Source organism: Carlito syrichta, unplaced genomic scaffold (assembly GCF_000164805.1).
Source record: "Carlito syrichta isolate Samal-C Ts95f unplaced genomic scaffold, Tarsius_syrichta-2.0.1 Scaffold311915, whole genome shotgun sequence".
Taxonomy (NCBI): Eukaryota; Metazoa; Chordata; class Mammalia; order Primates; family Tarsiidae; genus Carlito; species Carlito syrichta.
Genome location: NW_007256011.1, coordinates 185,000 through 209,851, shown reverse-complemented (window position 1 = coordinate 209,851; position 24,852 = coordinate 185,000). Strand labels below are relative to the sequence as shown.

General features: G+C 49.3%; 1 protein-coding gene across 1 annotated transcript in view; it reads right to left on the bottom strand.

Moving 5' to 3' along the window:
* Nucleotides 1–1,127: 1,127 nt before the first annotated feature.
* CFAP77 (cilia and flagella associated protein 77) overlaps nucleotides 1,128–24,852 on the bottom strand; it is a 174,877-nt gene continuing 151,152 nt past the window's right edge. Inside the window, exon 9 of the mRNA XM_021718203.1 lies at nucleotides 1,128–1,250. Within this exon, the coding sequence (XP_021573878.1) occupies nucleotides 1,128–1,250 (123 nt within the window). The remainder of the gene's footprint in view (nucleotides 1,251–24,852) is intronic.

Genomic DNA, 24,852 nt, shown 5'->3' with positions numbered 1-24,852 from the left:
TCGACCCCGCGGGCTCAGGCAATCCACTCACCTCAGCCTCCCAAAGGCGCGGGATTACAGGCTGAGCCACCGAGCCCGGCTTATAAAAATTATTTTAAAATTAGCCAGGCATGGTGATGTGTGCCTGTAGTCCCAGCTACTGGGGAGGCTGAGGTGGGAGGATCACTTGAATCTAAGAGGTTGAGGCTGCCGTAAGCCGTGATCATGCTACCGCACTCCAGCTTCAACAAGAGAATGAGACCTTGACTCAAAAACAAACAAAAAACAACAAAAACGAGAATTTGCCTCACTCAGAAAAGGCATTGTTGTGACATCTAGGAGGTTAGTCTAGGTGTGGTAGCACCGTCAGCTGCTGGGTCTGAGGTTGGTGCGCTCTCCAGTCATAAGTGTACTGGTTTTCAAATAAAGACACAGAAGAGGATGACAAATAGCCTTTTAAACTTAAAACAGATCAGCATATAATTTGTGGGGAGAAGCCAAAGGATACACAGAGAGGTGAAGGAGTGCCTGGGAGTCTGGCTGAAAAGCTTGGATGCCTGGGTGCCCGGAGAGTGGCTTCCAGAGTCAGTCTTGGTGGAAAAGTTCCACCGTGGCCGGCCTGATGGACGGGCCCCAGCACCAAGGCGGTGGGGTCAGACTTGAGGAACAAACCATTGGCCCGTCCTGCTGTCAAGGGTCCCAGAGAGAGAATACCGCCGTGGTGAGACACCAGGCATCCCCAAAAGAGCAATTAAAACCCATGTTGAGAGGAGAAAATGAGGGCTTTCAAAGCATGTCACTGCCATGCTTTCTCCAGGGTCGTTCTTAACACTTAGCTGGCAGAGCCGTGGAATCGACCCTCAGCCTGGGGTCTGAAAAACTGCCCTGTAATGTGGGTTTGTCTTGTCAGGCGAGGTCCTCAGAGAGGAGGCAGGTGAGGGGCGGTGTCCCCAGCCAGAGTGTTGCTGGGGCTGAGGGGTGGGGGTGAGGGGCACTTTTACCAAAATAATAAATCGAGGACCTGACTCTGAGGTCCTTGCAGCAGAAGAAGCCACATAAAAAGGAGGGGGTGTCGGGGTCGGGGCGGGAAAGGCGAGTCCTTCGGGTAACTTTCTGCTGCGTCAACAAGACTTCTCGGTAGGGGTGAGTCAGGGGTGGGTGTAGTTGCCCATCCGCAGATTCCCCTGGCGCACGGCACACTCTTCCCGTTGGGCTCTGAACGCTCTCTGGCGATCGGCCTCCGTGGGGAACGTGTCGAGATGGGGACCCACCTGTGAATAGAAGGGGGTAGGAGCTGGGTGAGGTGAGACTGCCCTGGAGCTCGTTCTGATTACTCCTCTTCTCTCCCTGCCCACCCCCTACTTCAGTCTCAGAATAGTAGAAAAATAAGGCCAGGTGTGGTGGCTCACGCCTGTAATCACAGCACTTTGGGAGGCCGAGACAGGAGGATTGGTTGAACCCAGGAGTTCGAGACCAGAGTTGGTGACATAGTGAGACCTCATCTCTACAACAAACATAAAAACAGCTGAAACGTAAAAGTAACCAAAAAAAGTAACAACAACAAAAAAAAGATAAAAGAAAACAAAATATTTTTTTTTGAGTTGAAGTCTCACTCCATTGCTCAGGCTGGAGTGTAGTGGCAGGCTCACGGCCACCCCAGTGTCAAGCTGCTGGGCTCCGGCGATCCTTCCGCCTCAGTCTTCCGAGTAGCTGGAACTACAGGCGCGCGCTACTGCGCCCGGCTCATTTTTGATTTATTGTAGAGTTGAGGTCTTGCCAAGTTGCCCGGGTGGATCTTGAACCCACGGACTCAGCAATCCAGTTGCCTTGGCCTCTCAAAATGCTGGGATTACAGGCTGAGCCTCCAAGCCCGGCCTGAAAATTTTTCTTTAAAAAACCACAGCTAAGTGTGGTGGTATGCATCTGTAGTCCCAGCTACTCAGAAGCCCGAAGCAGGAGGATTGCTTGAGCCCAGGTGTTTGAGGCTGCAGTGAGCTGTGATTGTGCCACTGCACTCCAGCCTGGACAACATAGTGAGACCTCACCTCCACAAAAATAAAAACAGGCCGGGCTCGGTGGCTCAGCCTGTAATCCCAGCACTTTGGGAGACCGAGGCGAGTGGATTGCCTGAGCCTGCAGGTTCGAGACCAGCCCGGGCAACTTGGCAAGACCTCGTCTCTACAATACATCAAAAATTTGCCAAGTGTGGTAGCACATGCCTGTAGTTCCAGCAACTTGGAGGGCTGAGGAGGCATGATCGCCAGAGCCCAGCAGGTCGACGCTGGGGTGGTTGTGAGCGTGCCATTGCACTCCAGCCTGGGCGACAGAGTGAGACTCCAACTCGGAAATAATAACAACAATAATAATAATATGATAACAGTAATAATAAATAGCAGCGAGTGCAAGGAGTGCATGCTGTAAGCCTACAGTGAGCCAGCAAGAGCAGGCTCGGGGTGGGGTGGGGGATTGTGGGGGAAGGAGGGGGTGCGTGCTGCCCTGGGGCTCAAAGGAGCTCAAGCTCATGAAAGGGCACAGTGGGTGAGGTGGAGAGTCGCGGGGCGTGTTCCCTTTAGATCTATAGGCGCAGTTGAAGGTTCTGCAGTGGCCTCAGGATAAAGCAGGACCCATGCCTGGGATGGGTCCACAAAGTTCTTGACAAGAAAATATCCCAGCCTGGCTGGACTCAGTGGTTCACGCCTGTAATCCCAGCACTTTGGGAGGTAGGAGGATGGATGGAGTCCAGGAGTTCAAGACCAGCCTGGGCAATATAACAAGACTTTGTCTCTACAGAATATAAAAAAATTAGCCGGGTATGGCGGCATGTCCTGTAGTCCCAGCTACTCAGGAGGCTGAGGCGGAAGATGGATCACCTGAGGCCAGGAGGTCAAGGGTGCAGTGACCGTGAGCGTGCCACTGCACTCCAGCCTGGGCAAAACAGTGAGACTCTGACTAACAGTTACGATATATATATATATATATATATATATATATATATATATATATATATATATATATATATATAGTAACAGCTTTATTGAGGTATCATTGTTATACAAATCCTGCACCTATTTAATGTGTGCAATTTGATGAGTCTGAACATATGCAAACACTCATGAAACCCACACCGCAATGAAGGCAATCACCTTCAAAGTTTCCTCATGCCCTGTTGGTTTCTTTTTGTTTTTTCGGTAAGACCCCTTATTGGGGGCTCGACCCTCCTGTCAAAATGTCTGCATACACACTAAAGTGTAGGCACCACCGTGAACTCAAGGCACAGTGCTGCCCAGCAGATCTCTAGAACGTATTCATTTTCCATCACTGAAACTTTACACCCCTTGAAGAGCAACTCCACATTTCCCCTGCCCCAAGCCTCTGGCAGCCACCTCTCCACTCTGGTGTTTGTTAGTTTTTGTTTTTTGAGTCAGGGTTTCACTGCTGCCCAGGCTGGTGTGCAGTGACACGATCACGGCTTACCACAGCCTCAACCACCTGGGCTCAGGCGATCCTTCCGCCTCAGCCTCCCAAGTCGCTGGGAATACAGGTATGTACCACCACGCCTGGCTAGTTTTTAAATTTCTTTAGTAGAGACAAGGTCTTGCTTTGTTGCCTAGGCTGGTCTTGAGCTCCTCGCCTCCAAGAATCCTCCCATCTCAGCCTCCCAAAATGCTGGGATTACAGGTGTGAGCCACCGCACCCAGTCCACCTCTCGCCTCTCTTCCTCTGAGTTCCAGTGGCTCTTCACACAGGAGCATAGCTCTCCAGTCCGCCTCTCAGCCATCTCTACCCTCCTTGGCCCTTGTAGTGGGCTCAACCATCACTCCCAGAAAGCATGGTAATGACCTAACCCCCAGAACGTGTGAATGTGACCTTATTTGGAAAAAGGGACTTTGCAGACGCGATTAAGTTAAGGATCTCAAGACAGATCATCCTGCATTATTCAGGCCCTAAATCCGATGCCAAGCATCTTTCAAGGAGACGGAAGGGCCAGAGGAGACAACGGTGTGAAGACGGAGTCGCAGACTGGAGTGGTGTAGCCACAGCCAAGGAATGCCAGGAGCCACCAGAAGCTGGAAGAGGCAGGGAGGGTCCCCCCGGAGCCTTCCAGAACGGCGGGAGCATACATTGCTATGGTTTGCAGCCATCAAGTGTTCCTGCCACCTCAGAAAGTGAATTACAGCCCTCAAGCCATTCCCTGGGCACAGAAGCAAGCAGCGTTGGCGGGCAGGGCCGTGGTGGGTGGGGCCATGACGGGCGGAATAATGATGGACGGGCCGTGGTGGGCGGGGCCGTGGTGGCAGTAGGAGCCTGAGCTGAGCCCCTACTCATCCCATCTCCCAAGGAGGCAGCAGGAAGATCAAAGCCCTAAGGAGCAGCTCAGTTTGGCCACACATGGACAAAAGAGAACCCTGATTGGAAATGTTCTTTTTTGCAATCTCTGCATACTTAGAAACCTCACTGAAGCAGAAACATCCGTTCATTCATCCACCTGAACAATATTTGCTGAACATCTACCGTCTGCCAAGCACTGCTAAGCACACCCCTTTGTACTCAGAGTTCCAAGTTCCACTTTCTCCTTGGTTTTCTAAAGGGCTGAATCGCCAAAAAAAATTAGTTGGGTGTGGCGGTGGGCACCTGTAGCCCCAGCTACTCAGGAGGCTGAGATGGGAGGACTGTCTGAGCCCACGAGATCGAGGCTGTGGTGAGCCACGATCATGCCGCTGCACTCTAGCCTGAGTGACGGGAGTGGGACCCCAACTCAAAAAAAAAGAAAAGAAAGAGGAGAGAGACCAAGCCTATTCTGTTGTGTACCCATGAAGTCGCCAAATCCCAAACTAAAAAAGGAAAAAATGGTCATCTGCGCAGAGGGGGAGTTCCAGTCCTCAGAAGGCCTCGTAACAACGCTTTTCTGCAAAATGTGTCCTGGAGGCCCCGAACTGGCGTGTTCAGCCCCTTCTCATCAGCATTAGGATAGCAACAGACTTGATCTGCCAGGCAGTGTGCATTTATCTCGCACAAGCCTCAGAACCACCCGATGAGGTCGGTACTGTCATTCCTCCATTCTACAGATGGGAAAGCAGAGGTCCCAGAAGGTTAAGTCGCTTGCCCCGGGTTGCACAGATTGGACCCAGGGCTGCAGGACTCCAGGTCCTGAGCTCTTCACCCTAAGCTTTCGTTATCTCTTAATAAACGCTCACTGGGGGAGTCGAGAGAAAGTCACTGGCTGCAAGGTTGTGGCTCCTATCCCACTCGCAGGCTCCTTCTTCTAAAAGAGCAGCCCAGGCACAGATGAGGAGCCTAATTACAAGCCAGGCCTCCAGCCCCTGTGTGGTCACGACCCTGCGGACCCCCGGAGTCAAAGGATGAAGAGCTTTGGAGCAAGGAATTCCTTCTGAGATGCTTCTAAATTAAGCCATCTGCAGTCTGTCTCCGCCTGGAGCTAAGAAATTGTAACGGCTTTGGCAGGAGACAGCTTTGCTGAATGGAGCTCTGAGTCACTCTAAGGTCAATGCAGGTAAATAAGAATCAAGTGCCACAGCCCGCCAGCAGCCTGGGAGCGGGACAGGCAGGACGGCTTTAGCCTGACGAAGGTGCACGTCCCGTCTGAATGGGGAGCACCGCGCAAATATAAATAGCACCGCACAAATCAGGACTGAGCCCGCGCGGGGCAGTGCCCTGGAAATACACCACAAGGGAGACAGGTCAGGCCTTGGGCCACATGAGCCCAGCAAGCTTTGTCATGGGAGGCGGTCATCATGCACTATGCCCATGATGACTTAATAACAATCGGACAAGCTGGGTGTGGTGGTTCACGCCTGTAATTCCAGCACTTTGGGAGGTGGAGGCAAGAGGATTGCCTAAACCCAAGGGTTTGAGATAAGCCTGGGCCACCTGGTGAAACCTTGTCTCTACAATAAATAAAAAAAAGATTAGCCGGGTGTGGTGGCGCACACCTGTGACTCCAGCTACTTGAAATGCTAAAGTGGCAGAAGGATCGCCTGAGCCCAGCAGGTTGAGGCTGCGGTGGCCGTGAGCGTGCCACTGCACTCCAGCCTGGGCAACAGAGTGAGACTCTGACTCAAAACAAAACAAAACAAAACAAAAAAACAACAAAAAAATAATAATTGGACAAGTATTATTTAATAAGAACTAATAATAAGACCTGGAAAATCAACCTCCGTTTGGGGGGTCAGGAAGGTGTCTCTAGGGAGAATGGAGGGAACCAGCTAGGGGGAAGAGAAAGGAACCGTGTCCCAGGCGGTAGGGATCAGCCAAAGACCCGAGGCTGGGAGGAATGGGAGTGAATTCAAGGAAATTAAAGCCAGCCAGTGTGGCTGGGGCAGTCAGACATGGCAGGGGAGGTGAGCAGCCCTCCGATTTGGATTTGATATGAGGGGGACCCCCCAAAAAACCCCTGGAATGATCTTTTGGAGAGTGGGCTCCTTGTAGGACAGGCTTCCCCCACTAGGTAAGAGTTCTAAGAACCCAGTGGCATCAGTGTACCAGCTAGCATTGTTGTGAGAGGCTACGTTTGGCTTCAGTGAATTTCTGGGGGGGAGATTCTTTCCACGCATTTGTCCACTTCGTGATGGATGATTTACCAGCTCATCAGTCCTGAGCGTTCAGCCGTTTTTGTCCAAAAAACGGCATGACCCCTGTACCCCGCCCTTCCCATTCACCCAATCTCGCCCTGAGCTACTTTTTTCGTTGTGGTTTCCCTAGATGAAAAAAAGTCCTCAAAAGGAAACATTTTGCTGATGTGGAAGAGGTGAAACAAAAAACAGCAGGAGCACTAAAAATCATCCAAACTGACTCATTCAAAAGCTGTTTTGAGTACTGGAAAAAGCGTCTCCAGAGGTGTATTGCATCCAGCAGAGAGGACTTTGAAGGTGACTGAAGTTTGAACATGTAAGAATAAATACACAATTTTTAAATAAATTCCAGGTTTTTGGGGGTTCCCCTTTTGTAAGAGAGTCCCAGGAAGTTAGGGTTGGAAAGACCTTAAGGGTAGCAAATACAGCTCTCTCAAACTTCAGATGGAAAATCCGGGCCCAAAGGTGGGAGGCAGCTCTCCCAGGTCTCCATGAGTTAACAAGCCTTGTCCTCAGCATCACATCTGGCCACCGTGGCCTCATCTTACCTGTGACATCTAGAACCCTGGGCTCTGTTTCCTAATTCATTTGAAAGCATCTGTGCCTTTCAGATCAATGAGCTGACTTTTCATCTGATGGCTAATCTTCATTTTACCTTTGATATTTCACTAATGTTGCTCTTAACTTCACTATTTCCGTTTTTCCCCTTTCTTTGAGTTTATTCTCTTTCAAGCATCCAGAATTGCTGGCTTAGCTAATTACCTTTCCATCTTTCTCCCCCCCCCCCCATATTAGCATTTATATAACATAGCACTAACAATGGTGCTTTCCTCTAAATTCTCTGGTAGCTCATCTTGAGTTGCCAGTATATTTATTTTTGCTCACTTCTCTTTTAATCTAATTTCTATCTCATTTCTGTTTGGGTTTCTCCTTGGATCCCTAAGTTTCTTTTAAGTATGCTTTAAAATTTCCAGGTAATTTCAGTAGTTAGGGTTGTTACTGATTTCCAATTCAATTTCTTTGGTACCAAAGTAATCTGTACAGTCAGGCCGTTTGGTATTTATTGAGCTTTTACTTCGTATTCTTGCTTGAAAAAAAAAAAGGTCAACTTTCAACAGAAATCTCTGCTTTCAACAGAATGAGTCGGCACCATCATAGTGAAGGTGTCAGTGTGACCTGGGCTGGGGCTAAGATGTGGCCATTGTCCTCTTATTTATGTATTCATTATTCTACTTCATGGATATTTATTGACTGCAATATGTGCCAGAGACTGTGCCTGGCCCCAGGATGCAATGAGAAACTAGTAATAAAAATATAATCACACAGCTAATGATTCAACTAGAGTTGTGCCAAGTGTTTGAAAAAGCACCAGTTTCTGTTAGAGTCTATTTGCTTATCTTTCTGAAGCAAGGTCTTACTCTGTCACCCAGGCTGGAGTGCAGTGGCACGATTACGGCTCACTGCAGCCTCGACCTCCTAGGCCATGTGACCCTTCTGCCTCAGCCTCCCAGGTAGCTGGGAGTATGGGTGTATGCCACTACATCTGGCTAATCTGCTTATTTTTTGCAGAGATGAGGTGTCAATATGTTGCCCGGGCTGGTCTCAAATGCCTGGGCTCAAGTCTCAGTCTCCCAAAGTGCTGGGGTTCAGGTATGAGCCACCAAGTTTGGCCAGACATGGGAAATTTCATACATTATTCGTGAAGGTGTTCATCAGTGCAACTGCTTTGATATTTGGCTAGAAAGGCTGGAAATGTGCATACCCTACCAGCCCATGAGTCAATGTTCATATATATATATACACACCCTGAGAAATTTTTGAAAATGCCCAATGAGAAATGTGACAAGGAATTCTCATGACAGTAAATACTAGAAACAATAGTCCATCGGTGGGATCTGGATGGAAAAAGGGTGAAACATTCATAGGGTGAATACTCTGACCTGCTAAAATTAATACTCCAGAGAGGCACCGCCCAACCTGGCAGCCCCTAGCCAATGTGGCTGTTTAAATTTTAGCGAACTGAAATTCAAAACTGAGTTCCTCAATCACATTAATCACATTCCAAGTGCTCAGTGCCTTCCCCCAACCCCCACTGCAGTCCCACAGTGACTACTGTAGTGGACGGGGCAGGTATGGAACATTTTCATCAGAAAGTTCTGTTGGGTTGGGCGTGGTGGCTCACACCTGTCATTCCAGCACTTTGGGAGGCCAAGGTGGGAGGATCACTTGAGCCAAGGAGTTCGAGACCAGCCTGGGCAATGTAGCAAGACTTTGTCCCTACAAAAAATTAGCCAAGTGTGCTATTCAGGAGGCTGAGGTGGGAGAATCACTTGAGCCCAGAAGGTAAAGGATGTGGTGAGCTGTGATTGTGATCGTGCCACTGCACTCCATCCTGGGAACTGAGTGAGATCCCAACTCAAAAAGAAAAAAGAAGAGAAAAGAAAGTTCTGTTGGACAGCACTGTTCCAGGTCTATCTGAAACAACATGAAACCCAATAATTCCATTTATATGAGCAATTTTAAACATACAAAATAATTCCCTGTGTTGTTCAAGTATCTGTGAATCTGCACAGGAAGCCATGGAAGGAAAGAATGTTCTCAGAAGTCATACCAGGCTTTGCCCCTGGGTAGAAGGGGATTGAGACCAGGAGGAGAAGCAGAGAAGGTTTCAGTCTTATCTCGAAGTGATATTTTCCTTTTTTTTTTAAGAGACAGGAGTGTCACTTTGTTGGCCAGGCTGGTCTTGGAACTCCTGGCCCCAAATGATCCTCTTGCCTCAGCCTCTCAAAGTGCTAGAATTTCAGGCGTGAGCCACCACACCCAGCCAGATTTCATTTTCAAAGGCATGAATGCCTACCACTGCCTTTTCACAAAAGGGGGGATTTTTCAAAGTGTGTTTTAGAGGTGGGGGGGCGCAGAAGTGTCTCCACCCATTCAGAAAGAGTATGAGTTTAGCTTAATAGAGATTTGTGTAGGCTTCCAAATTTGAATTCAGAGTTCTGCGAGACGAATCTTTTTTTTTTTTGAGTTGGAGTCTCACTCTGTCGCCCAGACTGGAGTGCAATGGCCGCTCTTGGCCACCACAGCCTCGACCTGCTGGGCTCCAGCGATCCATCCGCCTCAGCCTTCCACGTAGCTGGAACTACAGACATGCGCTACCACACCTGGCTCATTTTTTAAAAATTTATTGTAGAGATGAGGTCTCGCCAAGTTGCCCAGGTGGGTCTCGAATCCTTAGGCTCAGGCAATCCTCTCACCTCAGCCTCCCAAAGGCACGGGATTACAGGCTGAGCCACCGAGCCCGGCTTGCCAGATGAATCTTTTTTTTTTTTTATTGGAACGCACCCAGTGGTTTGTGACCTTGGCGTATGCTATCTTTGCCAGTGCCTGCTTCCTATGAGGCATATTTTGCTTCATGGGACTTGAATTAATCTCAGTGCCGGAGAAAATCCAGAGGCTTAAACTGGAGGTGACGCATTGGGCATTTTCTCTGTTTTTGGCTACGCTGAGTAGCTCTGGTCCACATGCTAAAGGGTGAGACCATTCTGACTTCTTTTCTTTCCCCTCTCCTTGCTTTTTTTCTTTTCTTCTCTTTCTTTTTTCCTTTTTTTTTTTTTTTTTTTTTTTGTGTGTTGGAGTCCCACTCTGTCGCCCAGGCTGGAGTGCAGTGGCACGATCATGGCTTATTGCAGCCTCGACCTCCTGGGCTCAGGCGATCCTTCTGCCTCAGCCTCCTACGTAGTTGGGACTACAGGAGCATGCCACTACACCTGGCTAATTGTTTGATTTTTTTGTAGAGACGAGGTCTTGCTATGTTGCCCAGGCTGGTCTCGAACTCCTGGACTCAAGCAATCTTCCTGCCTCAGTCTCCCAAAGTCCTGAGATTACAGGTGTGAGCCACCATGGCCGGTCTTCTCCCTCCTTTTTTATTCCATCAGCACCAGGTCTCTGCCCTAGGTGGGGAGTTCAGGCAGCCACAGCCGTGGGCTTCTTGCAGGAGGAAGACACCTTCTCTCGTGCGATGTCGGTCAGGCCTTACCTTTGCTTATGAAACCATCCCAGACATATGATGGAGGGCTGTGGGACTGCATGCGCGCGCGCGTGTGTACCCACAGTGGCCAGGAAACAGCTATCCCACCGCTGTACCTATTTACAGGCTAGCCAGCATTTCCATAGGGCCTGCTACGATCCATGCCCTGACCCAGCTGATATCCCCTCATGATCCACTCAATGCTCCCCCAACTGGACACCATGATTTCCATGTCTTGGAATAGAGAAGGCCAAAAGGAGGACTGGAGGAAAAAAACATAACCAGATTTGAAAGAGAGAATGAGAGAGAGAGAGAGAGAGAGAGAGAGAGAGAGAGAGAGAGAGAGAGAGAGAGAAATCTGCCAAAGACCTTAAAAAAAAAGAAAAAAAAATGACAGCCATGGAGATTTTAGTTTAGTTTTCTTTCTTTTTTTAAGTGACAACCGCTCAGGTGACTGGGAGAGAGATTTTGCTTTAGAAGATTGAGAGCCTGTCTCATCTAATGAGAGGGACTTGAAAATTATGGATCAGTCCCAGGTCAGTAATTCCTGTCAAGTTCGGGGCAGCTGGAGGTCAGAGGCCCCGGTAGAACACAAATCCATGCACGACATCACTGGAGAAACAGCCTGGCTCCTAAGCTCTGATGTAGCAGGTTGTAGTTTAAGTAATTAACAAGGGTAGCAATCTCTCCTGAGACATCTGCTCCCCTAAATTGTTATTCTGCTGCTGGCTCTAATTTCTCTGTGGTCCAAAAATAGCTGAAACAAGGACACAGGACCTGCTCCTCCCTGCTGACACATGCTGTGATTTCAAAGAACATCCAAACTCAGGTTTGGAAAACAAACTTCCTGCCTCCCCGCAAGGTCTAATGTGGGTTCTGAAATGGCACCTGCACCAACCTCGGCAAACTGTGTCGGGTGAATGAGGGACAGTGGTGACCTTGGGAAGGCGGGTGGGCACCATCCTCGCCAATCAGGAGAGTGGACGGAAGCTCAGGAAGGTTATGATACTGACCTAAGGAGACCCAGTTACTAAACCACAAAACCAGAACAGGAGAACTGGAAAAACAGGAAAAAAAAGTCTGTGCTCCATGGACTGTAGGGCTCATGGGACATACTGGACAGAAGCAAGGGAGGCATTCATGCCTTCGAAAATGAAATCAAGCTGGCTCATGCCTATAATCCCAGTACTTTGGGAGGCCGAGGCGGGAGGATCATTTGAGCCCAGGAGTTCAAGACTAGCCTGGACAACATAGTGAGACCTTGCCTCTACAAAAAAATTTAAAAACTAGCTAGGTGTAGTGGCGTGTGCCTGTAGTCCCAGCTACTTGGGAGGCTGAGGTGAAGGGCAACAGAGTAAGATCTCAACTCAAAAAAAAAAAAAAAAAAAAGGGAAGAAAATGAGAATTGATTTGCTATTTCCAGAAGCCATGAGAATTGATTTGCTATTTCCAGAAGCCATACCTGTATCTCTAGATCATTTCTAAGGATTAGGTAAGGCCAGTCAGCCGTAGTTTACGTCAAAATTGAACAATGAAGCTGTGTGCTAGATACTGGAAGAAAAATAACTGGGTAACTTCAGTCCCATGGTGGAGTGTGCATCTGAATTTCCCATAAACCTCTAGGCAGGGCCCGCCTCTGCTTGTTCAGTTCAATAGTCTTCAGGTAAATGAAAGTCAGAATGGATGATGGGGGGACATGAGGAACACTGGACCCTCCCTTATCATCTGAGGCCATGTCACAGTGGCCACTTTTTACCTTATTCCAGCTTTTTTTTTTTTTTATTTGGAGTCTCACTCTGTCACCCAGGCTGGAGGGCAATAGCACACTCCCGGCCACCGCAGCCTCGACCTGCTGGGCTCCGGCGATCCTTCCGCCTCAGCCTTCCGAGTAGCTGGAACTACAGGCATGCACCACCATGCCTGGCTAATTTTTTTTTTTTTTTTTGGTTTATTGTAGAGATGAGGTCTCGCCAAGTTGCCCAGGTGGGTCTCGAACCCACGGGCTCAGGCAATTCACTCACCTCGGCCTCCCAAAACTCAGGATTACAGGCTGAGCCACCGAGCCCGGCTGTTCCAGCTTTTAAAGACAGAAATCGGGATGATCATCACTCAACCATCGCAAGTGGGCTGTTTTTGTTTTAAAGTGGCCTCTTTTTCTAAAATGACTTTATTGAGATATAAATCACATACCATAAAATTCATCTTTTAAAGCTTATAAATCAGTGATTTTGGTATGTTCATAAGATTGTACCACCACCACCATAATCTAAGTTGAGAACATTTTCATCATCCTAAAAATAAGTCTCAGTCAGGCCTGATGGTTGATGCCTATAATCCCAGCACTTTGGGAGGCCAAGGCAGGAGGATCACTTGAGGCCAGGAGTTTGAGACCAGCTTGGGCAACACCGCGAGACCTCATCTCTACAAAAAATTAAAAAATAACTGATGATGGTGTCATGTGCCTGTCACCCCAGCTACTCGGGAGGCTGTCGTGGAAGGATTGCCTGAGCCCAAGAGGTCAAGGTTGCGACTATTGCTACCACCACACCCGACTAATTTTTTATTTTTGCAGAGACAGGGTCTCGTTTTGTTGCCCAGGCTGGTTTCAAACTTCTGGCCTCAAGTGAGCCTCCCGCCTCAGCCTCCTAATTGTTCTGCTTTTTAAAACCATCCTATCCTTATTTGGGTGCCGAGCAGAGGGAGGAAGGTTTTAAGAGATGACCTTAACCGGGGTCTGTAAGGAAAGAGTGAGTTCCCCCGATGACATCTTGAGCGTGGCCCTAACACCGTCCTCAGCGTCCAGTCTGGCTGGGACCATTCTTTTGCCCTGTGCTCTTTCCTGGCTGGGCTGTAGTCAGACAGGCTGTGGGAGCTGACTGACCTCAGGGTGCACTAGACTTTCCCTGTATCCCCCTGTGACTCCGTTGTCTGGGCCTTGTATCTCGGCTTCTCTTTAAAACACCTCAGTCAAGAAGAATGTCATGCTGGACAACCTTACAACTTGGGGAGAGAGAAAGACCCTTTCTGTTGTCTGTCTCCACCTCAGATCCCCTGTCCAAGATGCACCCCAAACACACACACACACACACACACACACACACACACACACCCCAGGATGCAAATGATAACCGCCAAGCCATCACTTGTGAAGCTTGACAGAAAATAATGAGAAACACTAAATCTTTTATAAGGTCAACACTCGCCTTAGCCGAGCAGCTGTCAAACAAGAAAAGAATTTAGCGCGAGAGCCTCGAAACTTCCATCGGCTCATTAAACCCAACAGGGCCCGGGCCTGGCGTGGCGGAGGAGACGCCGGGCCTTCCGTTTTGTGTCAGTAATTTGCGGTGGAGGAGGCAGAAGAAACAGCCGGCGCCAAAGGGGCCTGGCGGACGGCTGGGGAATCGTTAGCGCACCAGGAGCGGCCTCGGCTCCTAATTGGAAGCATTGGGCATTATCAACGGAGGATTTGCCTCAGTTCCCTGACAGCTCGTGGGCCCAAAATGATCGCCCACTTGTCAGTGTAAAAGACCATTAAAAACAAACCATTTTGATTTAATTGGAGGCGGTGCACCGTGGGGCCAGGTGAGGGGCGCGTCAGCCCCGTTCCCCCCACGCTGCCGCCTCGCTCCCTCGGTGTGATGGGACTCTGGGGGGCGGGGTGGGAGGGTGTGTGTGTTTTCCAGACTTTTCGCCTTTCAAAAACTGTCTGAGAAAGGAGTGAATGGGAGACGGAGCGGACTTCACAGCGGCAGTGAGGTCTGTTTTCTATGGGGTTGTCAACAAATACCGTGACAAGCTGAGCGGCTGGAAGGGGGGTCCCCCCTTCTTTTCAGAGCCCAGATGATGGCAGTCTGCTCGGCTCTGTTCTTCTGGGAGGCAGCCGGGCTGGAGGGGACCAGCCTGCCCGTGGACAGTGGGACACTCCGGCCGGGTAGCCCCAACTCCCACCATGGCCTGCCCACCCCACTGTGGGGAAACCGCAGGACACGCAAGGTCATGGCAGACGCTGATCTTTGGTGGGAAGCAGGGCTTTTTCTTTGAGTGGAATGACTGGGTTCATGGAGCCCCTCCCTGGGAGTCTTCATGAATGGTGCCAAGGACACTGGGTTGAGAATTGTCCCTTGTCTCAGTAAGACAAGCCGCTAGTATAAACATGAACCTTAAACCCCCCGGCGGGTCCTCCAGGACAGCTGCCTCCAAGCGCATGGACCATCTCTCTGTGTGTGAAACCTGCGTGAATGAGAGTGGAGACTGCCTGATGCCAGGGACTGTGTGTTTTGCATGTTGATTCTTGGTATCACACACGCCATGGGTACTTGATAAATATTCATCGGCGCTTGCCAGATCTCAGGTCTATATATTTGTGTATTAATCTTACCCCCATCTCACAAAGCAGTGATCTTATTTGCTGCTTACTGCTTCTCTGACAAGACAACACACGCAGGTCCACAGTGCAGGAGGGGCGTGTTAGGGAGGGGAGGAGGAGACGCACCAGCTGATCCCTTCCGAAACCTCCACCGTTCGTTCTGATGAAGGGTCAGACTGGGAGGAGACACCCGGTCCCTGGTGAGCATCAAATTCCAGAGCTCCAAATTTTGCTGCTGATTTTAGGCAATGGGGATTCCTTAATTACTTTCTCTGGAAATTTACCTGACAGTGCTTTCTCAGGTAGCACAGGTGCTTATCCAGGCACACGGATTCTCGGTTGACAGAGTCTTTGATTTTGTGCTCGGTTGCAAATTAAGTCCTTTGCTGAGCCGTCCATACAGTGCCCGTCAGTACCTTATCGCTTATTCATATAGGTTGTTCAACAACTGCTGCGTTACCACCAGAGAAGCCAGGCACACACTCTGATGTTTGTATCCTCAGCCCGTTGGGGTGGGGTGCACTGCAGTGGGGTTTGGTGTGGTGACTCCCTTTTTATCTTATTGGAATAATGTGCAGGAAGGCTTTTTCTGGTATCTTTTAAGAAGGAGCAGAACCTTTCTGTGGTTGAAGAGACGGAGCCTGTCAAGTCCCAAGGAGGAATATTAGAGTTAAGTGTCCTCAGCTAGACAGTGAGGATGTTAATGTCATATTCTAGGAGCGTTTCTGGGGAAATGGCAGCAGACACGAGACCTTCAAAGGTCTTGAGGTAACTCCACTGTTAGAGGCACCCAGTGGACAGTCAACAGATCTCAGCTGGATGGCTGGATGAACAAACAGATGGACAGATGGCTGAGGATAGATAGATGGGTGGACAAATGTATGGGCTGATGAATGGATGAATGGATGGTTGGTTGGACAGGTAGATGAGTGGATGGACACATGGACACGTGAATGAATGGATAGATGGTTGACTAAAGGGATAATTGGACAGGTGGATGAATGGACAGGTGGATGGAAAGATGGATGGGTAAACGGATGGACGGACGGATGGTTGGCTGGCTGGCTAGGTGGACGGACGGACATGGGTGGATGGGCATGGATGGATGGACGGACTGATGGTTGGCTGGCTAGGTGGATGGATGGACACATGGACAGATGGATGGATGGACGGATGGTTGGTTGGCTAGGTGGATGGATGGACACATGGATAGAAGGATGGACGGACGGATGGTTGGCTGGTTAGGTGGATGGATGGTCATGGGTGGATGGACATGGATGGATGGATGGATGGATAAGTGGATGGATGGTTGAACAGAAGAATAAATAGACAGATGGAGGGATGGATGGGTAGATGAACGAATGGATAGCTGGCTGGTGGATAGGTGGATGGATGGACGGATGGATGGACGGATGGATGGTTGGATAGGTGGATAAATGAATGGGGGGTGGACGACGGATGGATGGATGGGTTAGGAGCCTGGGAAAAGACCACAGAGCACTTAGAAATGCATTTGAGGATCAAGCATCCTGAAGGACCTCTCCATCTGCTTTGCTCAGTTTAAATTCCAAGTGAAAGAGGTGTTTTTTCCAATATCTGTACTCTGTCTCCTTCCATGTGATTTAAAGATGACCAGTGAATTGCACATGATATGAAACAAGATATTTAAGGGTTACATAAAGCAGAGACTCTCAGGCCTAGGAGTCGAACAGATCCTAACTCTTGCTCAATTTCTGCCACACTAGCGTAAAAGGAGCACATTCCATCACGTCAGCCATGTTTTTTCCATGATGGAGGGGACGACAGTAGCACTTGATGGTTGGGAACACAGGTTTTTGAGTCAGATGGATCTGAGTCACAATCTCGGTCCTGTCACTTTCTAGTCATGTGACCGGGGGCCTCAGTTTCTCACCTGCAAAGTAAAGGTCATACTACCCATCCCATAGGGTCATTGCCAAACCCCTGGCATGGTGTCTGGCACACAGAGTAGGCATCCAAGGCTGGTACTGTTATTACTACTACCCATGGTATACAAACACAACTGCAGCTTCTTCCTGAAATTGCCCTCCAGCAGGAAATTTTCACATACATTTTTGTATTAAGGAATTCAAGAGGCACTGATGGGCGTCTTCAATCACAGTTTTGCTTGAAAGTATGTGGAAGCCAGGCGTGGTGGCTCAAGCCTGTAATCCCAGCACTTTGAGAGGCGGAGGCGAGAGGATTGCCTGAGCTCGGGGATTCGAGACCAGCCTGGGCAACTTGGCAAGACCTCGTCTCTACAATAAATAAAAAAATAAGCCAGATGTGGTGGCACAGGCCTATGGTTCCAACTACTTGGAAGGCTGAGGTGGAAGAATTGCCTGAGCCAAGCAAGTCAAGAAGTCACGACTGTGGTGGCTGTGAACGTGCCACTGCACTCCAGCCTGGGCCACGGAGTGAGACTCCAACTCAAAAAGAAAAGAAAGTATGTGGAAATGAAGTTCAAATGGACAAACCTTCCATGACTGTGGAGAAAGGTAGAGAATGCAGCACTGACCAGAAGAGGTCATGGCACCTGGGCTGTCCACTGTCATGACAGTGCAGGGTTCCACCTTTCAGCCCTCAGAACTCTGCCCTGAGCAGAGTTCAGTCAAGAACCTGGACATGGGCCAGGCATGGTGGCTCATGTCTGTAATCCCGGCACTTTGGGAGGCTGAAGCAAGAGGATTGCTTGAGTCCAGGAGTTCAAGACCAGCTTGGGCAACATAGTGACACCTTATTTCTACAAAACATTAAAAAAATAGTCAGGCATGATGGTGCATGTCTGTAGTCCCAGCTTCTCTGGAGGCTGAGGCACATCAAGGAGGTCAAGGCTGTAGTGAGCCACGAGCATGCCACTGCACTCCGGCCTGGACAACAGAGTGAGATTCTGACTCAAAAAAGAATAGAAAAAAAAAAAAATAGAAAAAGAGGAGATACCAGAGAGTATGCTTCCTCTCTCTCTACCAAGTGAAGACACAGTGAGATGGTCCTTGGGTACAAGCCAGAAAGAGGACCCTTACCAGAAACCCATCATGCCTACACCCTGATTTTGGACTTACAATCTCCAGGCCTGAAGTAAATAAATATCTGTTGTTTAAGCTTCCCAGTCTATGGAATTTTGTCTGAGTAACCCGAGCAGACTGAGACAGAAATTCATAATCCTAGGCTGGGCATGGTGGCTTACACCTGTAACCCTAGCACTTTGGGAGGTCAAGGTAGGGAGATTGCTTGAGCCCAGGAGCTCAAGACCGCCTGGACAACAAAGCAAGACCTCGTCTCTATAGAATAAAAAAAAATAAGATAAAGTTCGCAGTCCTTATAGGGCTGTTTAGCGGATGAAGTTGGTCTCTGACAGGCAGGTTTCCTCTTGAAGGCCCCAACATGCTTTGTATCAAACACAGGAAAGTGCACCTGCCTGCCATAGTGAATAAATACTTTAAACATGACTCTGAAGAGTGGAGTTGACATTGACCTTGAGGGCTGGAGCAGCTGCTTGCTAATAATGCTGGGTTGGCAACAACCCCAGACCCACTGGATCAGCGTCCTGGGTGCAGCCCTAGAGTCTGCATTTTATTTTATTTATTTATTTGAAGACAGAATCTCACTCTGTCATCCAGGCTGGAGTGCAGTGGTATGATCATAGTTCACTGTAGCCGCAAACACCCGGCTAATTTTTTTATTTTTTGTGGAGATGGGGTCTCACTATGTTATCTAGGCTGGCCTTGAACTCCTGGACTTAAGTAATCTTCCCACCTTGGCCCCCCAAAGTGCTGGGATTACAGGCGTGAGCCACCACACCCGGCCCAGCCTCCTACTTCAATATAGAAAACCCAGACCCAGGATCAGCCGCCTCTTTCCTCTTACTTAGCCTTGGGGCTCAACTGCAATTTAAAAGGTGCTCAGAGTTTTATCAAGGTCTAAAGGCTTTCAGGGCAGTGGGAAGTTTGGTTTATTGCAAGGGATTAAATCAGTCGGAGCAGGGCTAGCCGCGACCCTCTGGACACCCATAAAAGCCCTCATTCCTGACCTTCCTCCACTTTCCCTTCCAGGCCCTGCATTTAGCCCTGCTGGCCCCTAACCTCAGTTGAGGTCTTTAGTATTTATTGACTCTTTCAGGGCCTGAGGCTTGGAAGCAGCCAGCCAGCGTCCAAGTCCCCACTCGGCTACTTGCTGGCTGTTAACCTTGGGCACGTGATGTTAAACCTTCAAGTCTTAGTCTCCTCATCTCTGAGACAGGGTGACTCGTCTCTACCACGGGGGGTTATCGAGAGTATAGACATGAAATGGAATAATTCACAAAAGCACCTGGACTGGCACCTAAGAAAGGTTCAGGACGTGTGAGCTATTGATGTTGCTATAATTGTGGCTGTCCGGGAACTTCTCTTTTTTTTTTTTTTTTTTTTGAGTCAGGGTCTCACTTTGTCGCCCAGGCTGGAATGCAGTGGTACAATCATGGCTCACCACAGCCTCGAATTCCTGGGCTCAGGCAGTCCTTTCACCTCAGCCTTCCAAGTAGCTGGGAACACAGGCATGTGCCACCACACCTGGCTAATCTTTTTCTTTCTTTCTTTTTTCTATTTTTGAAAAACAAGGTCTCACTAGCCCAGGCTGGTATCCAACTTCAGGGCTTGAGTGATCCTCCCACTCCAGTCTCCTAAAGGGTTGGGATTACAGGCGTGAGCCATCACGACTGGCTTGGGAACTCTATCTTGAGTATGACTTCTCTCTACCCTTCCAGCTATTGGGCTTTGGTCACACTACTCACCTTTTTTTTTTTTTTTTTTTTTTTGCACCACTGTAAGGCATCACTTGCAAGACTTCTTTGAGGAGAGGAAAAGAAAGGGCCAAAGAAAGTCTCCCCATTTTTTTCATTTTATATTTAAAAATTATTTTTATTGGCCAGACTCGGTGGCTCAGCCTGTAAAAATTCCAGCACTTTGGGAGGCTGAGGCGAGTGGATTGCCTGAGTCTGTGGGTTCGAGACCAGTCCAGGCAACTTGGTGAGACCTTGTCTCTATAATACATAAAAATTAGCTGGGTATGGTAGCATGCGCCTGTAGTTCCGGCTACTTTGAAGACTGAGGTGAAGGGATCTCCGGAGCCCAGCAGGTCGACACTGGGGTAGTTGTGAGTGTGCCACTGCACTCCAGCCTGGGTGACAGAGTACGACTCCAACCTAAAATATATATATATATATTTATTTATTTATTTATTGTAGAGACAAGATCTTGCTATGTTGCCAGTAGCAGGTTCTAGCTGATAAACAGCATTAGATTAATTTCCTGGGATAAACCCAGGGTTCATTTAGACAGAGCTCTGGCAAAAGTACAAGTGAAGCCAGGCGTGGTGGCTCACACCTTGTAATCCCAGCACTTTGGGAGGTGGAGCCGAGAGGAATGCCTGAGCCCATGAGTTTGAGACCAGCCTCGGCAAATTGGCGAGCCCTCGTGTCTACAATAAGTCAAAAAATCAGCCAGGCATGGTGGTGCACACCTGGGCTCAATCGATTCTTCTACCTCGCCTCCAAAAATGTTGGGATTACAGGTGTGAGCCACCACGCTTGACTACTCTCCCCATTTCTGATTCTCCTGCACCACATGCTCTGATGCCTGCGGACTTTGCATCTCCGAGGGAACTGGGCAGATTGTGTTTGTTGCTCACAGCATCTTGGTTCATTTCACCTGCACTTTTTTTTTTTTTTTTGAGTCAGAGTCTCACTCTGTCGCCCAGGCTGGAGTGCAGTGGCATGCTCACAGCCACCGCAGCCTTGACCTGCTGGGCTCAGGGATCCTTCTGCCTCAGCCTTCCAAGTAACTGAAATTACAGGTGTGCACCACCATGCCTGGCTGACTTTTTGACTTACTGTAGACACGAGGGCTCGCCAATTTGCCGAGGCTGGTCTCAAACTCATGGGCTCAGGCATTCCTCTCGGCTCCACCTCCCAAAGTGCTGGGATTACAAGGTGTGAGCCACCACGCCTGGCTTCACTTGCACTTTTGCCAGAGCTCTGTCTAAATGAACCCTGGGTTTATCCCAGGAAATTAATCTAATGCTGTTTATCAGCTAGAACCTGCTACTGGTCATGTGTCAGGTGGATTTGGGTCCCCATCACACCAACCTTGTTGGTGCCAGGGGACAGAGGCTGACAAGTGGGGACACTCAGACACCAAAAGGACTTGAGGGAGACTTTGAAGAAGTCATTCCAGAGGGGGCAGATGCTTCGCCCCAAACTCCTTCCCAGACCAGTGGGATTCTCTTTTTTTTTTGAGTTGGAATTTCACTCTTGTCGCACAGGCTGGAGTGCAGTGGCACACTCACGGCCACTGCAGCCTCCACCTGGTGGATTTAGGTGATCCTTCTGCCTCAGTCTTCCAAGGAGCTGGAACTACAGACACACGCCACCACGTCTGGCTAGTTTTTGTGATTTATGGTAGAGACGAGGTCTTACCAAGTTGTCCAGGCTAGTCTCGAACCCCTGGTTTCAGGCAATCCTCTTGCCTCAGTTTCCCAAAGTGCTGGGATTACAGGCTGAGCCACCATGCCTGGTCCAGTGGGATTCTCTTTAGCTCATCGTGGATTTATTCTCTTGAAGATGAGCCGAAAGATGGAAGGAGACACTGAAGCTCCTCAAAATTCTACCAACTCCCCAAATTCAGCATGAGATACTTGCTGTCTCTAGAGATTAAAAATATATAACTGGGGCTGGGGACGGCAGCTCACACCTGTAATCCCAGCACTTTGGGAGGCTGAGGTGGGAGGATCACTTGAGCCCAGGAGTTTGAGACCAGCCTGGGCAACATTAGTGAAACCCTGCCTCTACAAAAAACTTAAAAAATTAGCTGGGCATGGTGGCGTGTGCCTGTAGTCTCAGCTAATCTGGAGGCTGTGGTGGAAGGATCGCCTGAGCCTAGGAGGTAAGGCTGTGGTAAACTGTGATCGTACCACTGCACTCCAGCCTGGGCAACGGAGTGAGAACTCTCCCCATAAAAAACAATTGAATAAATGTACAACTGATGCCCAGACAAACTGTCTTATTCTATTTCTGTTTTCCGGTTGATTTGCAACAAAAATATCGGAATGTTTTCACACCAGGTGGGGGTGAAGAACCTTCTGGATTAGACTGAAAACCCCAGGAGCTGGAAGAATGAAAGGGACAGCCAGGTTGGGGGTTCCCATGTTGCAGGATGTTGGAAGTGCCGGCCTGGGCCCTCCCTTCATGGCTGGCCTCTCTGGGGCCCGCCATGGATGCCTCCAGACTTTGAGTGCTACCCTGGGAGCTTGGCCGCTGACCCCCAATGGGTTCTTCCCCGGTCTCCCCTCCCCCATGCCTCCCTGTTCCTTTTGCTCTCATTGCCAGACCTTCAGCTCTGGCTATTTGTGACTTGCCGGTAGGTGAGCAGCAATGTCACCTCGTGAGCAGGTGCCTACCTCCGAGGTGCCAGATTATGTAAAACCAATTAAGCCTCCTGCTTTTATCCCTCCAGCGAGTCGACTCTTCTGCATACTGATCAATTTATAATGGGGGTATCTGTATTTAGAGAAGAAATGTCAACGGCATCAGGGCCTCTGAATCATTCTTCCTGTTGCCCTGTTTCTGCGGGTGACACATTCCTTTCCTGCACTCGGTGCCCTACGCGGTGACATAGGACGGTTCTCATTCCGATGCGAGACAGCGAGAGGATTCTTAAAATACATGCCTGGTGCAAAGACCCTAGAGGGCTGGGGTGGTGGCGGTGGAGCTGGCATCTGTCCTTCCTGGGTCTGGAGAGTGTGACTCTGGAGTCAGACACACCTTTGCCGAGGACTGCCCGTCCTTTTTGGAGCCAGGCAAGCCCTTTGGACAGGCAGAGGCAGTGGGGTGGACGGGCTAGGAACCTGCTCTGGGGGTTTAACAGAGAGTTAACTTTCCAGCCAGCTATGATTTGTAAGAGAGCTTAAAAGTGGGAAAGAAAATCCTTTTCTTAGATTCAGCAGCTTTCACTAATCAACTGCATCTCTGGGTGTCACTGCTTGGCTGACTGCTGATATATATTTTTTTCCCTCTGTCTCCTGTTCTATTAGGGGCCCAGGAGACCCGAGGCAGGGTTAGTCTTCCACAAAGAGAGGAGTCTGATCCCAGCGTTCGGAGCACAAGAGCTTGTAAATCAAACTGTTAGCTTAATAGCTTGGGCCATTATTCTAAAGCAGTGGGGCTGAAACCAAAGCCAAATGAAAATATAGTCAATTTGTTCATACTTTAGTGACTGAACGACTATGTAATGTTGGCGGGTATCGGCGGTACAGAGATAAGAGAGTGGAGTATGTGTGTAGGGGGAGTGGAGACCCCAAAATGCTCTGGCAAACCCCCATCTCAAAGGGATGCTGGGTCCCCGATTTATAACATGGACTAGGCCAGAAAGATCCGGACTCCAGAAATCAGCAGCCTTCGCTGACCTTCATGCCTGACGGAATGTGAGAAACCTGGCTTGGCCAGCAGCATGTGAGCACTTTGTGAGACATCAGGAAGTGCTGAGATCGTGGGAGGAGGGGGGTGGCGTGGAACACTGGGAAGAATACCCGGGGAAGAAGACAGAATCTCCATCCTTTAAAAGCATCCTTAAAAATAACCTTATGGGTTTTGTGAAAGTTTTGTGTACTCCATGCAGAAATTCGAGCAATACAGGCAAGAGCATCGGGGAAAGTAAAATTAGCCTCAGCCTCACCCCCCACCCCCCAAATATCACCACGGCCACCATCTCGGGACCTTCCTTCCAGACGTCTGTGTCCGATCTGCAGACACGTAGACAGGTGCATGGGTACCTCTCTCAGAGCCTTTTTCTCTCACAGGCTTTTCTGCCCAACAATGTATTCTTCAAGTGTCAATGAGTAGAGATCAAAGTCATTTTCTTTTTTGTGACAAGGTCTCACTCTGTCACCCAGGCTGGAGTACAGTGGCACCATCACAGCTCATCGCAGCCTCGACCTCCTGGGCTCTGGCGATCCTCCTGTCTCAGTCTCCCAAATAGCTGGGACTAGCACAGTCAGTTAATTTTTTTGTTTGTTTGTTTTACTTTTTGTAGAGATGAGGTCTTGCTTAATTGCCTAACTGGTCTCAAACTCCTGGGCTCAAGCAATCCTCCCTCCTTGACCTCCCTAAGTGCTGGGATTATAGGCATGAGCCACTGTTCCCGGCCCAAAGCCATGACTTTTAACAGCTGTATAATATCTCACTGTCTAAATCTTCCAACGTGTCCTTGGCGACATCCGGTCTTTCACCACTGTCATCGCCCTTAAGTGTTTGGGAGCACTTGTCCCTTGGTCTTTGGGCAGAAGGACCATCTGCCTTTCATGGCTTCTAGATGCTTAGGTGACCGGAGACCGTGAGGTTCAGATCATGTCACTATTGAGACCCAAAGGGGCTGCTGTTAACACTCACACCTCTCAGTGGGACCCCAAGGAGGGTCTGGGCATGTAGGGGGTATCTGGACACTGCATGGGGACAGCACTGAGGTTTCTACAAAAGGCACATGACCAGGTGGTCTGGCCCACGCCAGGATCGTGTTCAATGGGGTTATCATTATGGAAATCGTACCCACCCCCCAAGCTTGGGGCCATCAAATAAAGATTGATGTCTCCGACCATTTCAGGTTGTGGACATTGGACACTTGGGGGTGGCGCTTCTCCAATCTTCCCTGTCCAGCCATCCACCCGTGCAGTGACTTGTCCATCTGTCTGTTCATCCACCTCACTCCATGCCAGCAGCCAGCAGCCTCCAAGCAGCAGGAATAACCTGAATCAGGCTCATTCACCACCATATCATATCATCAGTTCTTTTTTTTTTTTTTGAGTTGGAGTCTCACTCGGTCGCCCAGACTGGAGTGCAGTGG